This window comes from Bacillus rossius, chromosome 3, assembly GCF_032445375.1.
Source record: "Bacillus rossius redtenbacheri isolate Brsri chromosome 3, Brsri_v3, whole genome shotgun sequence".
NCBI classification, from domain to species: Eukaryota; Metazoa; Arthropoda; class Insecta; order Phasmatodea; family Bacillidae; genus Bacillus; species Bacillus rossius.
This window is the reverse complement of record NC_086332.1, coordinates 110,623,998-110,641,389: the sequence shown is the minus strand read 5'-3', so window position 1 is coordinate 110,641,389 and position 17,392 is coordinate 110,623,998. Positions and strand designations below refer to the sequence as shown.

The following is a 17,392-nucleotide window of genomic DNA, read 5'->3' as shown; positions in this document are numbered from 1 at the left end:
CCCCAACTTCCATCTTTGATTCTGCTGTTGGTTCCTAGAGAGCAAATAAGGTCGATGTTCCATTACCTACTAATGTTTTTATGACCATTATCGACATATTGTTTTTTATAAAAATACATTACAGCGAGGTAATTCGAACCATGACAACTCGGACTGCTAAGTTGGAAAAGACAGCCATCGAGACATTTACTAGACCGAGAGTTAAATAAGGTATATAGAAATAATAACACATATTTAAACTTGTATTTTTATTAACTTTAAGGAATAATAGCTTCATCTGTGTGACGACATTGCTACAACCTATATTTTTAATACTCGCTACTAGGGGCGCTAATGTCATGCAATGTGCACATCGTCTGCTAGAGCGCACTGCCGGCATTTTGTTTCAATACTCGATACAAGGAGTGCTAGTGTCACATAGTACACACATGATCTGCCAGAATGTGCTTCTGCCATCTTGGTTTAATGTTTACATGCTAGAGTTCATTGTGTATTTATTAACACACAGTAAACTCTTGTCAGTACGCTATCTTGTCAGCCATTCTGACCAACATATTGAATTTCTGTAAATAATAACGTAGAAATATGCGAAACAATAAAAAAATAATAATTCCTTTTTTATTATCTAATTGGTTCGATCCATTCAAGTTCTCAGTTCAGTCCTTTGATAATATATTTTTGTTAAAAAATATATTAAATTAAAAATAACATTAATTTGATTTTACCATAGTATTTAAGAACAGACAATCGTGGCAATCGCTATCTTATCGACCATCTTGCTGCCATCTTGAAAATATGTAATCATTAAGATATAAATTCGGAAAAAAACCAAAAATCATCAAATAACAGCTATTAATAATTTTCTGGTGTGGAGTGAATATCTCTCTCTTTCTCCCCCCCCCCCCCACCACCAATTTACTCGGATGTATTCATTAAATTGTCGCTAGTTGCTGCTTTAGCAATGCTGAAGCCTGTGGTGTAGGCAATGCACGGTCCTTTGGAAGCCTGTGGTATAGGCAACCCGTCGTGCACCCAAGACAAAAGTGTCACAGTGATGTAAATATGTGACAACATCGGAAGACCACCACTGGCACTGTAGCGAGCAACCAGAAGTTCGTAGTAGAATGTTATAGGCTGTCTTAATTGCTGCTCAAGACGATTATGTAAGGTCCTGACTTCGAGAGCCGAGTGTAGTCGCCAACCAGAAGATGTCCCGAGGCCGCCCCAATGCTCCGACTTGCCACATATGGCAATGCTTCCCGTCGTCTCTCTGGAACTTCGTATAACCGCCACAAACTAAGTTAAGTTTGGTGATAGAATATTTCGCTGAGTACTGCAGGTGATAGAAAATATTTCGAAGGGATCGCTGCAGGAGGAGTTGGGAATTATTCTGTCTGTTTAATTTTTGTGGCCTGACTTTATGTATACGATATTACATATTGACTTTGACGATGTATCTACACCTGATACTGTATGATTTCGTAGAGCTTGTCGGTGGTTGGAGGCATTGGTGGCTATAGCCCTGGATTGGACTTAGATAATTTATGGGAGAAACTATAGCATTACGTAAATATACGTACGTTATGTATACAGTGTTACATTTACATATCATGAAAGTCACTATCGACTCAGCATACAAGGGTATTAATGTAAATAAGGTACTATATGTGAATTTCGAAGTTTCGTCTATTGTGTTTAGAATTGTTTACGGTCTTACGAGGGACTCGTGCCTGGAAGGACGCGAGTGGACGTAAATTACACTCTATGGAAATTTTGTACACTTTGCTGGTACGTGAACATGGGTGTGTGTCATAAAGGTGTTATGTGTTTAGTGCATAGAAGCTGATGCTTAGGCAACGGTATCACAAAAAAAGCTGGGATACGTCAACCACAGGGAAGACCGGCCCGTAGGTTTGCAGACTTGGAACAAAATCGTTGCTAAATTCGCTGTCAGTTAGCCCAGACGTCGGACGAGTTACAGCTTACAACTGCTTCAGCGAGACGCAGTGAGTCGAGACTCGCTACTTGGGAAACTGTATAGTAGGCAAGTGGCGGCGTGGTTTGTATACACCACATTCATTTGTGTCGTGGTTACGTCGAGACTCTCAGATATATTGCCTTAGTAAGACATTTTACGAGTAATACGTTTTGATGATTAACTTATGTTATTTTGCTTTTTTGTTTCGCTAAATCAAGTAATGCATGGTTGTGAGTGTATTCGCATTATGTTTTACAGGCTATATAAGTGACTGGAATAAATAATTCAGTATTGGGTATAGCCAAATGTAAATAATATCATCCTTGTTTGATCAAACATAATTAATATAATTATTTTCAAGCTGATAATATTTTTTCAACCACCAGCTGCTGGGAATTTAATGTTTTAGTATAATTTGAAAGTTTACGGTTTTGAATTCCGTATATGCTCTTTTCACAGTGTGTTGTTATTGACAGTATGCTTGCTAAATTATCTCATTTAATATTTTTTTATTACTACTAACTTAAAATTTTATTAATTATCCGTAATAACAAAGTACGGTAAGTTAAAAATATCCTGACATGTCTGGGACTTTCACCGGTTGTGGTGTTTTCGTTAACATATGGATACTACGACGGATGAAAGCTCAGCAGTTTAAAGCATGTCACACCTTACTAATTGATTTATGTTTGTTATTGAGGGTTTGATGCTGCTTACTTTACTGGATAAAATTTGTGGCTCACTGCACATCTTATCTTTGCTTAGGGGTTATCACCAAACTCACTCGGTAGTCGGGTTAGGAAACAATATAATGATTGATTCGATAGATTCCTATTCTTGGTTAGATTCTTGGTCAGTGCTAAGAAATTAGAGCGTAAAATATTTCTTTAAATTATTTTTCTCCTTACCTTAGGTCATGTTTAATAATCACTCTCACTACAAGGAATGATTCTATATGAGACAACTTTTCTACGAAATAAATATGTTACTCGTTATCACTATCCCTACCATAGATGCTGTATTCGGGGATTATTATGATTAGTAGAATGTCAACTTCAAGTATACAAACTTGTGTTTCCGAACCACGAGTTCTTCTTCGACGATACTTGGAATACTTTTCAACCAGTCATGTCTAATGTAAGACATATAAACCAAGCGTATCCAAACCACGAGACCTTCTTCGTCGATTCTCCATTCATTCAAACAAATATGAGCTATTTCAAGAAGGCAAGATAACAGTCTCCATACTGTCAGACCTACCGAGTGTATATACTAATAAATTAGAAGCAAATAGACCAACTAAATAAGAATGTTAAACGCTTACTATAGGAACAAACCGTGAAAAAATGTTTTAAGATTACTACAACACCAAGAGATTTTAAACTATTAAATATTCAGTCGTGAATACAGACTTGTCTTCGCATATTCAACAAAAAGGATGTACATTCAAAAAATTATGCACATATGAAAGCACATTAAAAACCGACGCACATGTTAACGAAAAATTCAACGAAAAGAAATCACATTGCGACACACATTCAACAAAAAGGATACACAAATGGAACAACATTCACAAAAAAGACACATATTTGGAAGCACATTTATGAAAAGAACACACATTTGGAAGCACAATCAAAACAAGGACTTACATTTTAGAAGCATATTCAAATAAAGGAAGCACATTTGGAAGCACACTAAAAAAAGTAGCACATTTAGAAGCACATTAAAAAATAAAGCACATTCGAAATCATTAAAAACAAACAATAACCATATTTGGAAGCAAATTTGAAACAACATTAAAAAAAGCATATTTGGAAACACATTCAAAAAAGAAAACATATTTGGGATCATACTTAAAAAAGGAAGCACACTTGGAGACATTAAAAAAAAGCACAAATGGAAGAACATTCAAAAAAGAAAATACATTAAAAATAGAATCACATTTGGAAGAATATTCAAAAAGGAAAGCCCATTAAAAAAGAAAGCATATTTGGAAGCACATTCAACTCGATAGGATACAATCGCTAGGATATGTTCACCAGAATACGAATGGATACAATAGGATCCACCTACAATAGTTCAATTTACTCCAACTGCATTTGGCTACAAATGATTTTAATTGTATTTTGCTTGAACTGGCCCCGATCGCTGGAATGGCTTTATTGTTACTCTCGATATTTAGTCATTGGTGACGATCTTTACATCTTTAAGTTAGAAGTTGTATTACGAGTACTACATCATGGAAATTAAATGTAGTCAGTTTCTCTCAGTTCTTTGAGTGTGAAGACTATTTCGTTGATGTGCGAATAGTTTCCTGCACTTGTACTGCAAATGTACTTTCATTTTTTTAGTAACCATTAAAATTTGCTTCCTTTTTAGGAATGTGTTTTCAAATGTGTGAACTTTTTTTAATGTTCTGTTAATGTACTGTCGCTCTCTAAGAACAAATTCCAGAAACAAAGATGGAGAAATCCAAGATCCAGCAGAACAGAATAAAACAAGATGGTGACCTCCAGCAGAACAGAAAAAACAAGATGGCGGTCGTAAAGTTTTCCAAGATGGCACATAGCTTTTGACTTTGAAGCTATCTGATATTTTCTTTAAGTAGATTTGCAGCACTACATGCGTCTCGTCAGTCAGTATCTGAGCATTTTTCTTGCGAAATTCCGTGGAGTCAAAATGTAAAATGTTTCTTTACTTGTTATTTTTGTTGTTTGCCCTAGGTTTCTCGTATTTTGGCTGCCAAATAAAAATCAAATAGGTCAAAAAAACCAAGTGTTACTACAAAATATTTGGCAACCAATGTCAGTAAATATATGCCTTACCGAAATAAATTCCTGGCTACTGCTCTGGTCCCCAACAAATACGTTTATGCAGACCTCGATTTTAGGCTCTTTATAATAATCTTTAGCTGCCCCCTCTTCTTTTCCAGTTCCTCCAAACTCATGAAATTTTACAATTCAACCTTATTTATGATTAGTTTTTAAACAGCACATTATGCAACAAAATACTAAGGTTTTTCAAAGACATAGGCTGTTTGTCTTTTTTCTTATTAAAATTTAATAATTAGTTGTTGCAGTGTTATATGGCTGTTATAATTACCGTAATAAAACCTGATTATACTATATGTAATTACTGAGTTTTAAATCATTTTATAAAGTATTTTGTTTAAGGCCTGATATTTTTAAGCGCACTGCAGTAGTATAAACTAAAATTTCCCCTTGACATGTATTTTTGAAAATGAAATCATTCCCGTACGTTACAAAACTTATTTTTTCCGCCCTTCAAATGTGTTTTATCCTATTTTCTTTTGCGCCTCAAATTATCCCACCCCTCAGGAACTGGCGCTCTGGGCAAATTCCCGGTTGGCCCGTTTGTAAATCAGGGCCTGCGTCTATATACTCTACTCTGAAGCTTTGACATCACCATTTAGCTCTTTTGTGTATTCCAAATATCTAGATTTACCTATGCTGCAATTTTGGCCCATATCAAATTAACAAAATCTAAAGCTGTTCCAGCTTTAAGACTCCAAAAGCCGTTTTCTCTGTCAACACAGACTTACCGTAGTCTCGAAACACGGAGGAAGAAATAGGTAAGCTCTAAACAGAGTACAGATGGGTTTACGGTTGAATACTGCAGAATGAACTGTAATAATGAATTAGCGTGTGCTTAGTAAATGACTAATACATACAAGTGTAATGGTTTATGATTGTCTTGTAGGGATCGAGAAGGATCGTGTGCGAATCAGCTGTTGACTTGAAAAACTAACCGAAATTTTCTTTTTTCCCGCTAAGAATTGTGAGAAATAACAAATTAGACCGCACTAAAAATTTTGGTTGGCGTGAAATTATGTTTGCTGGGTGAAAGCAGGTTAAAGTGATAGGAAATAATAATTTAATAGCAGCAAATCAACTGGCAACAAAATATTATAGTTAATATTTTACGAAATTGTTAAGTGCTTTGATTGGGATCATTATGTCTGTGTTCTTGTTCTGAGAATTGATTATTATCATGTATTTCTGGTTAATTAACCAGATATATATTTACACGGGACGATCGTGTAAAAATTGGTCCAAAATATGCAAATGCTCAAAATGTTTTTAACTGAACAGCAAGCAGTTATATGATCCACCATTTTGCTCGGAATAGATATCAGTATTCCGTGTAGTTGTCAATTAAAGTTAAATATTTTTAATGCTCTTTCGTGTACAAAATATAGGTTACGGGGTGAAATGCTGCAATTCATAGGTTCCACCGTAGCCTCATGACTGGTATTTTATAAACGTAACCCATGCACCCAAGAGTACAGCTATGAGTTCACTAATCAGCAACCATTCCTAACCAAAAGTCCTTCGAAAATGCAGACTATACCCAAACAAAAATAAATGCTGTCATTTTATCACAGCATCATACTAGTTCGTCTGGAATTAACGACCAGTAATTTAATCATAAACTGGCAATTAAGTCAGGAAATACAGGTAAGATCTAATTCCTAAGTAACAGAATCGTTAAACTACCTTAAATTATATCAGAGTCATGTAATTTTATTTTGAAAATAATTAAAAACCAATATTTTATTAGAAGATATACAACTCGGGTAAAATTCAGACGTAATAACAGAGTCTGTGAATGCCGTATATGAAGTGTTGACATGTGATTACGGGCGAGAGGTATCGTGAGATGAGAGTGCAACAGTTGCAGTGACAGAGCAGGGACTTGCAGCACTGGGCGTGTGCTTGTGCTTGCAGGTGATGGCAGCGACAGCGACTCCGCGGCGCAGCGCGTGCGCCGGCCTCTGGGTAAGTGAGCCTCTCCTGGCCTGTTGCCTGTTGCCTGCGTGGGGGGATACAGGGATGCACATCCTAGAAGATGTATCATTCCCAACAACAAACGGGAAAAAAATATTTATAAGCCAACAGCAAGCAAAGTGGTTCTATAAACACATATTCCCCACTACCTCTCCCCAGGAATGAACCTTATAAATGATTTTCTGCGTACAGGATGTCTACATGTCTCGGAATAGTAACGAAACAAACAGTAAAATTTGCTGGAAGTCACGCCGTATTTTTTTTTGTAAATGGAATATAAATATACATGTAAAATTATAGATATTTTTATATTGGTAATAGTAGGTTTGGATTCTTACCCGGGAATTTATGCTTCCCAGCACCTCCAATAGTTAAAGTTATTTGTAAACCATTTCCTGAATAGCTTTCCAGTAATAACTATGCACATTAATAAGCAAAATGAAACAAAATAAAATGGAATTATTGAATCGATTATCCTTTATATGTTTTAAAAAAAATTATTCAATGAAACATGAGTTAGAATATAAAATAATGTGCCAATTTTCGTAATAAATATTAAGTATTATCTCGAAAAATGATTTTCATACGTGCAAAAATATCCATAGCCATGTGTTGTACAAAGATATAAAATCTTTTTTGATTACTTTTTCTTGCTTTGCTATTTCCTGGTAACTGGTTTCCAAAGGAATATTCGGTAAAAGTTCAGAAAATGTTTTCTGAGTACAAGAATTTAATTTTTAACAGACTTTTGGTAAGATGAATTTGGTTTTTTGACACCTCACTTAATTTTCTAATCTTGCATTTAATTGGAAACTGTCCACTTAAAGACATGTGCAAACTACCTACAAAATTTGTTTAGCTTTCTAGAATTAAAATAGGCACTTTTTTTGCGAACAGTTTATATATTCCTTATTATGTTTATTTTGCTAATTATATATAAAATATACTCCCCTGTGATGTAAAGAAGTTGTACGAAGACTTTATTTGAAGGTAATGAAAAAGTCGTGTGAAATAGGTTCCCCAGATAATTTTAGAAGTGCACTGTTAAAATTTTTTATCTTAAATTTACAAACATTTTGGTTCCAAATTATCCCAAGATCTTCGTAAATTTACCGGTAGGCCTGTTACGTGCACCATTCACTTCGAAGAAGAAACCACAAAAATGTCTTGGTGTACTGGCAAAACATTCCAAAACTTGTCAAAACTATTACAAAAATAAAATGTATTTCTTCCGCGTGTGTGTTCGCCCTGTTTATAACAAAAAAAATGCGAACGAGTCTTTCAGTGCTCGCCAGAGATTTGTAACTTTGTTTACGAGCAAATTTACGATTCCCCGTGTTGCAGTTACGCTTATAATACAAAACTCAGGCCTCGGACACGAAATTTAATGTAAAATCCTTTAAAACAATGCCCAGGGTGATAAACAAACGCAAATTGTGTGTTTCAACAACATTTCAGGAAACGAATCACACGCAAGTTCCGCACCTAACACTAGAATTCGCTGCTGGAGTAGCTGTCGACTATCTAATCATTTGATTTGCAAAGCTAAATTTTAAACTATATTGTAACGAGGCTTCAAACTAAACGTGTCGATGCTACAAATTAAAACTTTAGGCAGTTGTTTAGAATCAAACAATAAAACCGCAACTTGATACACAAGAGCGGATGGTAACTTTATTTTGGGGGGGAATTATGTAACACATAAACAAACAGAAATAAATCATTATAAACGTAGAGCTGCGAGAGGATTTACGGCAATTCTACTAATATTTGTGAGGGAAGCTCATAGTTTCCTCCCCGTACGGGGAGTTCTAGAGGTATGACCATTTATTATCCGTAAAGGTTTAAATAAAAGAGTTAATCTAAATAATTTAAAACAGTTATATAAAAATAAACATTTATTATATAATACGTTTTACAGAACAAGACAGTCATTACATTTCAGTTTCAAGTATAATTTGTTGAAAGGCCAACAATTTATTACATTATCAATATTGCGACCAGTTGTGATTAAGGGAGTACCAGAACTTTAGTTAAGTAGACATTACTAAACTATTCGCTTAGAGAGACTTAAAGCTAAATACTTAAATATGGAGTTATTATCGACCGAGTCTTACATGAGCTTGAACTCCTCGTATGTTCTGGGGCTTCCCTGCCCAGGTTCTCATTGTAGATTAGATTTAACATTTCACGACTTACCACTTATCCCCATGAGCTTAAACGAAATAGATACCTAGCAGCCAGTGCCCGCCCAGGAAGTCTGAAACTTTTCATCATGAAACGCGAACTCATCTCCCCTATGAGTGATCCTAACAGACTAGCAAATTACATGGTAGGTCGCGCACTAACAGACTCGCTACCAGGACAGGCAGGAGCCCGCCCTGTGAGTCCCGAGCTCACTTCAGCTCCTCCTTGAAACCCTCGGCCACGCCTACTTTCTAGAAGGTTTCGGCCCACCGATCCCAAATTTCGCAATCATCCCGTGCACTAATAACATTGTCGTATACAATTTTGCAATGGACCAAGTTTTAGGATTGTATAAGGTTGGTTTGAAAAAAATACAAACAAATATTATGCTATAGCAGTTTTCAATATATATTTATTTTTTTTTAATTTCAAACCCTGTTTTTCGAAGATAATTCATTTAATAAAAGTTATGTTAGCCAAATTATTAGAAAAAAGTTTAGAATTCATATAATATACTATAACGGATGTGATTGTAAATCTGCTAAAAAAAAAGTATTTTTTTTTACTTTCAGCCATTTTTATTTCCATCCCTTGCCGTAATGGTTGGTTACATAATTTATTTTAACAAATGTTTTAGACAATATTTAGGAAGTTAAACAAAAGTTAAAATGGATCTAATAGGTGCACGATAAGGAATGTTTATTTACTTTCTAATTCCAACCTCAGATTTTTTCAACCTCTTGCAGTAATGGTTTGTATTATCAAAATGTGTTTCTAGGCGAATGTTTTAGATAAAAATTACAAGATTTACAAACAATTCAAACGAGTTTAATGTGTGACACTAAGGGAGTTATGAATTTCTGTTTGTTATTATTAACCCCTCTTTATCCATCCTTTGCGATGTTTGGTTGTATCAGGAATTGTTTCAGACAAAAGTTTTAAATAATATTTGTAGGGTTTACAAACAATTTGAACTGATTTCATAGTGTGCTTACTAAGGAAGTTATGACATTTTTGTCATTCAGCCCCAGTTTATTCCACCCCTTGCATTAATAGTACCTAAGTCGTATAAAAAAATATTTCAGACGAAAGTTGTAGCTAATAATTTATGGATTTACAATAAATTAAAACGAATTTAATATTGTACATGGTACAAAAATTTTGATTTTTTTTTAAATTCTACCTCTGTTTTTTTTTTTTTTTTTTTTCAACCCACTGCAGCAATGGCTCATCTTAACAAAAATTGTTTCAGACAAAAGTTTTAGATAAAAATTATAATATTTACAAACAATATGTACGAATTATATGGTTTGATTACTAAGGTAGTTATAAATTTATTTTTCTGTTTTAACCCCTCTTCATCTACTCTTTGTAGCAATGTTTTTTGTATCAAAAATTGTTTCAGAGAAATGTTTTAGGTAAAAATTATAAGATTTACAAACAATTTAAACAAACTCGATGGTGTGCCTACGAAGGTACCCTTGTTTTTTCCACCACTTAAAGTAATGGTTGGTTGTATAAAAAAATATTTCAGACGAAGGTTGTAGATGATAATTTATGGTTTTACAATGAATTAAAATGGATTTAAAATTGTACATAGTACGGAAATTATGAATATTTTTTTAATTTACCTTTGTGTTTTCAACCCCTCGCAGCTATGGATCGTCTTATCAAAAATTGTTTCAGACAAAAGTTTAAAAAAAAAAAAAAAATAAGATTTGCAAACAATCCGAACGGATTCGATGGTGTGCCTACGAAAATATTTATGAATTTTGTTTGTCCTCTAGCCTTGGTTTTTTCCACTCCTTGCAGTTATGGCTGGTCGTATCAAAAATTTATTTAGACAAAAGTTTTTAGTAATACGTCTACGAGTTAGAAATCGTATATTCATCATATTATAGAAGGTATAGCGATTCTTCCGTTTTTCAGAAAACCGTCCTCATTTCTACCGCTCTGGTCGAATATTACTCATTATTGAACTCGGCCAAGATTTCCATTAATATATTTTATGTATCATTTTGAAAGTAATTTGTGAAAAATTACGTCAGTTATCGTGTCCACAAAAATTATATATATGAGATGACGATGGTTATGGTGTCTATGGACCATTAAACGAATAACTATATAAAAAATTTCCGGAAGTCGCACCATGGTAACGGTTACAGTCGGTGGTATTTATTCGAAATCTACCTATAAAAAAAAACTCGGAAGTAAAAAAAGGCGTTGTTTGTACGTATACTGAGGTACCTGAAAGTGCGAAGAGTGAACTGTTGGTGGAGGAGTGCAGCGTGCGCGAGTGCGGCTGCGCAGGCTCGTTCCAGCAGATCGGCCCGCCCAGGAACGTGAGCGTGTCGCCCGCCAAGGAGGGCTACCTGGTCACGTGGGAGCCGCCAGAGTTCGGCCAGGACGAGCTCCGAGGGTACGCCGTGCACTGGAGCCAGGAGGGCCGCGAGCACCTGCAGGGCCACAAGGAGGTGTCCGGGAACCGCTACTTGGGTCAGTGGCGCCGCTCGTTGTTCTCTCACCGATATCTTTGAATATATATACTGTATAGAAGTCGCGAGTGGATAGGATTTACTCTACGTTTTTCAGAAGCGTATGATGAGCAGCTTGGGAACTTCACCGCTGCAGTGCGCTGCCGTAACGCCCTGTATCGTCTTAGTTGTTATTTACACGTTAGAGCGCAGCGCTGTCGCCCGCTGTCATTCCCCGCACCCCTCATCCATCATTCACTGCAGCTCAACGTCGTTCAACGGGAGGGGGAAGGGGTGTTTGAAGAGTTCGACACTTGTCCGCTAGGGACCACCACAAGTCGATGCCCTAGAGATGGTGGCGATTGCGGTGGTGAATTAACCAACTACCTCAAAACCGTATTAGAAATTTTAACCTCGGCTGGTGACTTCTATACAGTATATATATTCAAAGCCGATATTTACTATGTGCTGTACAATAGCTTTTCAAAGTCCCGTAAGTGTTTGTAATTGTTTTCGATTGCACGACTTTTTTTTATAGACACTATATCATTCACGCTTAGTGAATATTTCTTAAAATTATTTGTGATTAACAACAAATGCAAACATAGATTTAGAGCTAAATTTGCAGAGATAGCCCTCAACTAATTTTAATGAAGATAAAAGGATAAAAATAAAGTCAACTTGGCAGTAGTGGTATTATTTTCCTTTTGGGAAAGGGCTGATCAGTAGAGGGAGCGGGTGGATTCTGGGCCATTTAAAAAATCAACACAAATGGATCCAGTTGGCTCAGGCACCTTCCCCACTGCTCCTAGACATCCCACACAAATTTATCATCTGCAGTGCTCCGTAGTCTGCAGTGGGTCGCTAACTTGTTTTGGCCTGTGGTCAGTGGCCATCTTAGTTTCGAAGCTTGGAGGTAGGTGTCGTCAGTTTCACCGATGAATTTTATTTTGTACAAAAATCTTAAAACCTAGAGACTCGGGTTGATATTAATCCAGTTTATAGAAAGCTACATTGAAAAATCTTTACATGTGATGATAACCCATAGAGGTTGCTAGGAGGATGTTACAATAATTAATAAGAATATTATTTGGAATGTATATATTTGTCATTGTAACATTGATTGTCAGCGTTTTTCTTGTACTTGAAAATGAAATAAAAGCTATCTTGGACGGTGTGTGGGCATGGCTGCAGTGACGAGCCTGGCCGAGGACACCACCTACCACTTCCAAGTGACGGCGCACTCGACGCGCGGCTACCAGGCCGCCAGCAGCCAGTACGTGCTGCACGTGCCCGGCTACCGGGGGATCCGCGCCGTGGCGCTGGGTGTGCTGGCGGCGCTGGCGCTGCTGGTGATGGCCGTGGGCGCGGCGCTCTACCTGCGGCGCCGGTACCTCCGGAGGCTGCAGCGGCGCGAGAAGGAGGACTCCAGCAGCTAACCGCGTCCCGCCCGACCTCACGAACTACACGAGACACGACGCCAGTCTTTCCTGGCTTTCGTTCCGGCTTGGCTGCATTTCAACACAAGTCTTCCGGAACCTATGTGCATAGAAGCTCACCGTGTTATTTTTATCATGTTAACACTCGTCAATTGAAACAACTTTTTGAATAGAGTTATTAAAAATTTCTTTAACTTTTCAGATGCATATTTTAATTATAAAAAAAGCCTAAGGTACAAGTATGTTTCTACTGTTTTACAATTTGCGATTTACTTGCTTTGTAATAATTGTAATTTTCTTGTATTTGTTAAGTGTTACGCTGTTGCATCGTTGTGTTTCTTGTATGGTTTATAAACCCAGCCTTAAACCGCGTGTTTCAAAATTAGCGCTACAGATTTTTATATTTTACCGCTGAAAAAATGCACTGGATTCTTTAAAAACAAAATAATGTCGATGGTGTTTTTTTTTTTAATTTACCATACAGATATCAGTGACGATCAAAATATGACTGACTGAAAAAAGCTGTGGATACTATGTTAAAAATAATCCAAAATACTATCCAGTATGAAAATTTTTTAAGCCACAGTTGTATTTGTTGCTAAAGTTTATGTATATAAAAACCTTAACATATATTATTTATTCCTGCTATTTTTAAAGTAGATGATTGTTTGCCTCTGCATTTGCTGGAGCTGCCACTGTTGCAAAGATGGAAATCAGGTCACAAGTCGCTGCAGTCGAGTGGCTATTTTTTTACAAGATTTAGGGGGTTTACTGTCCAGTTTGTTCTCCTTGGAATAGTTGTGCTGACAGTATCCATATCTTTAACAGTATTACGCTTTCTAAGCACAAAAAAAAAATTGCATTTGTTGAAGAAGTACCATAAAAACCACTGGGTACTAAACTAAAAAGGACAATTTACATAAATAGTTAACAAAAAACAGTAATGGAAAAAAAATTGCATAAATACATTCTTTTAGAGTTGTTTGAAAACCTATTTAACTTTTTTTTAATTTATTTGTGTTTGGAGAAAATTTTTAATTTTTATTATTTTTTTTAAATTAGTTGCCTACTCCAATTATCAATTTTTTGCTGAGACACTTATTAAAAAGTTTAATCACTTGCTGTATCAAAAAAAAAAATTACTTTTCATATTCAAATAATATGGTTCGCTTAAACTGCCTTGACTAACGCTGTTAATGTGATAGATTTTTGCTATGTCACATATTTAGAGAATTATTGATTTATAGGTACAACAACTACAGCATTAAATTGTTTTGATGAATTACTGAAGTTGTTTAAGCGCACGTGTTTAGTTAAAATTGATGTTTTAATAACTGTAACACATGCTGTAAAGTTAATAAAGATTTTTTTCTTGATTTGCTATTGTTTGGAGAAAAATATTTGTTTTTAAATATGTATTTGAAAATAAATACTCATGTCACTCATATTGTATTTTAACTTTGTAAAATCACATAAGGGTGTGTTCTTTTTAAAACACCTCTTAACTGAAGATTATTATTTAATTATAATTAAATATAATACTGAGATGCACACTTCTGTCACTACTACCTTTTGACGTATGCACCAACGACTTAGGGATTAAGGTAGCACTTAAACACATTTATTACACTTTTAGCTGCGTAATCACACATGACCAGCCATCATAACACAAGCTGTGGCGAGTTCATCATCAAGATGGCAGGTGACCTATAACCTAAACAAACTATGTCTGTCACGCACACTGCGAATAAATTTTAGCGGACCGAAACAGTCTGTTATCTGATTCCCTCCTTCGAAGTTTCTACACAACACTCCATTTGGCAATACAGTTCGGTAGCTGCCTTAAATGTTCTACCTAAGTTTGATTACCATTACTTACTTCTCACCATGCTCCAGCACTTAATCTTGTTTTAAACTACTGTTGTTTAATGTTTACTAGCTTCCCCGCGCTGTAGGGCTAATCCTGGTTCGTTGGACCGACATGAAATTGGAAACTCCTTGTGGACTCGCCCGGCGACTCCGCGGGCCAACTGCACGAAGGTTAAGACGCCTCGGTTGTGTTTCGGGACGAACTCGCTGACTCGCCGGGCGAGCTCCTCGATGTCTGATCGCCGCGCCCGCAAGCCGAGCTTCCAGACGACAATGCTCCCCGCCCTTCCCCCTTCAGCTAGAGCAGCGAGACTCCGACCTCGCTCCTTCGCCCTCTTACACCGGCTCATCATCGGTGCGGGCAAATTATTTTAAAATTAAACTGCAGTAAGGTATATCTGGCCGGACCATTCAGGACTGAATGGCTGTGGGTTGGTGTGCCAACCACGAAACACAGACAGCGCTACAGTGTGTTAACACACAACTGGTCTGGAAATATTTTCGCGAGAAGCACATGGCCCTAGTCGTCGGAACTAGCATGGGTGGATGCAGCCAGGTGTGGTCCCTCATTCAATTCACTTAACTTAAGTAAGGGATACTTATAAGTTCAGCTCAGTTGTTAAATGCGTGATATTTCAAATCCCTTACTCGCTGGTTCAGACACATAGAGGTATTTAGTAGTATGTTTTGGGGGCTCCGAGATCAGGCGCCAGGCGGTGGTGCCGGTGCCGGTGTCCGCCATCTTGGATTCTGACGTCACGGCGGCCATCTTGTATTGTGACGTCACGGCGGCCATCTTGGATAAGCGTAACGGGACACAGCGTAACAGGACACATCGTAACGGGACATAACGTAACGGTACAAGTAGATCACGGCGGCCATCTTGGATTGTGACGTCACGGCGGACATCTTGAATTGTGACGTCATGGCGGCCATTTTGGAACCGCCATCTTGGATCCGCCATTTTGGATGACGTCATTGTGTTCTAGAAAATTCCGGCGATGTGTTTTCCGCCATTTTGAATTATGACATCACCGTTGCAATTTCCGTTACGGCCGCCATCTTTAACTTTTTTATTTATTACCCGATTTTAACGAAATTTTTTTTAAAATTTATAAAAAAATTCACTTAATAAAATTTTAATAAATTATTAATAAAAAAATTACTTTTACGACACGGAGCTCGGAGTCCTCGGTTCGAACCCGATCAGGGCAAAAAAAATAAAAATGGCGACCGATCCTTCCCCCGCGGTGGACGCAGGCAGAATGACCCCCACCACTTTTACCAACGCATATACGAACTTAAACCCCCCCCTTTTTTAATTTATTATTTTTCATCGTAATAACCTCCCCCACCACTACTCTTGTATTTTTCCACTCCCTCCCCCACCACTACTCTTGTATTTTTCCACTCCCTCCCCCACCACTACTCTTGTATTTTTCCATTCCCACCCCTACCCTCCCCACCCCTTTTTTAATTTATTATTTTTTTCTCGCACACAAAAATAAATAAAAAAACCTTATAAGGTTTTAGATGATAAAGTATGTATTAAAAAATTGTACTTTTCGTCTACTCGTCACGAAGAAGGTACTCGGTAGGGGGGAGGAGGAATTGAGGTAAAAACTAATGTATATATGTATGTACGATTACATAGAAAAAAAATTAAGTTTGTGTTTTATCATAATAATAAATCCTCGAGTCACTATACTCAATTGTTTTTTTAAATATAATCTTTGAAACTTTATACCTGGAAAAAAATTATACATCTTTATACTTGTAAAAAAATAAATTCTTTATGACTTTATACTTGTAAAGAAAATTAATTCGTTATAACCTTATACTTGGAATAAACCTTTTCATTTCGTCTTTATAGTTAAAAATATTAAAAGTTACTCTTAATAAAATAATTTTTGTAATATATTGTTAGCAAGCGGCGACCAGCACACGTGTCCTGGAAGAGGACATCTGGTCTGTGCCCTCCAGCGCCGTGTCCCACGGTCCGACGAGCGGCATGGAGGGGGAAGTTGCACCTGCATGGGGCAGGTGTGAGGAGAGATCATATTTCTGCAAAGTAAGATCTCCACCACCCCACCCTGCCACCACCACCGCGGGCCCCACCACCACCGCCACAGGCGCTGTGGAGGGGGTAAAAGCCACGACAGTCGTCCAACGTCTTTCGGCCGGAGCGGTTGCGCTTCTTGTACGCTCCCCGCATGATGCATTTATACACATACAGAAATAAATAAAAAATACAATTTATTACATACAAAGATTTATTTACACACAAAATATGTTTTACACACAAGTTGTTACACAAACTCATTGTTTTAAAATATCCTTTTCATCAATCCACGAGTCAAACTCTGGTCCATGATGCAACCATCGTATTAAGGCCTTACCCTTCTTACGCCGTAACACTTTTTCAACGAGAAAAGTATCTGGATATTTAGTTTTCATAATCTCTTCTCCATAAAACGCCCCTGTTATACGTTTTCCTTTCAGATCCTCGAGAAAATAAGTACGCGGATACGTATTTTTTATTCTACATACACGAAAAAGTTCACCAGTCCAATTCCCCTTGTAAGGCCTGTGAAAAATTCCGCGATTTTTCGAAATCCGCACAATGTCACCGATATT

General features: G+C 36.9%; 1 protein-coding gene across 1 annotated transcript in view; it reads left to right on the top strand.

Annotated features, from left to right (window-relative positions):
- The window catches only part of LOC134531488 (protein borderless), a 140,455-nt gene extending 126,124 nt beyond the window's left edge, over positions 1-14,331 (top strand). Inside the window, exons 10-12 of the mRNA XM_063367197.1 lie at positions 6,727-6,777; positions 11,284-11,469; positions 12,642-14,331. Of these exons, the coding sequence (XP_063223267.1) occupies positions 6,727-6,777; positions 11,284-11,469; positions 12,642-12,886 (482 nt within the window). The 3' untranslated portion in view covers positions 12,887-14,331. The remainder of the gene's footprint in view (positions 1-6,726; positions 6,778-11,283; positions 11,470-12,641) is intronic.
- Positions 14,332-17,392: the final 3,061 nt, after the last annotated feature.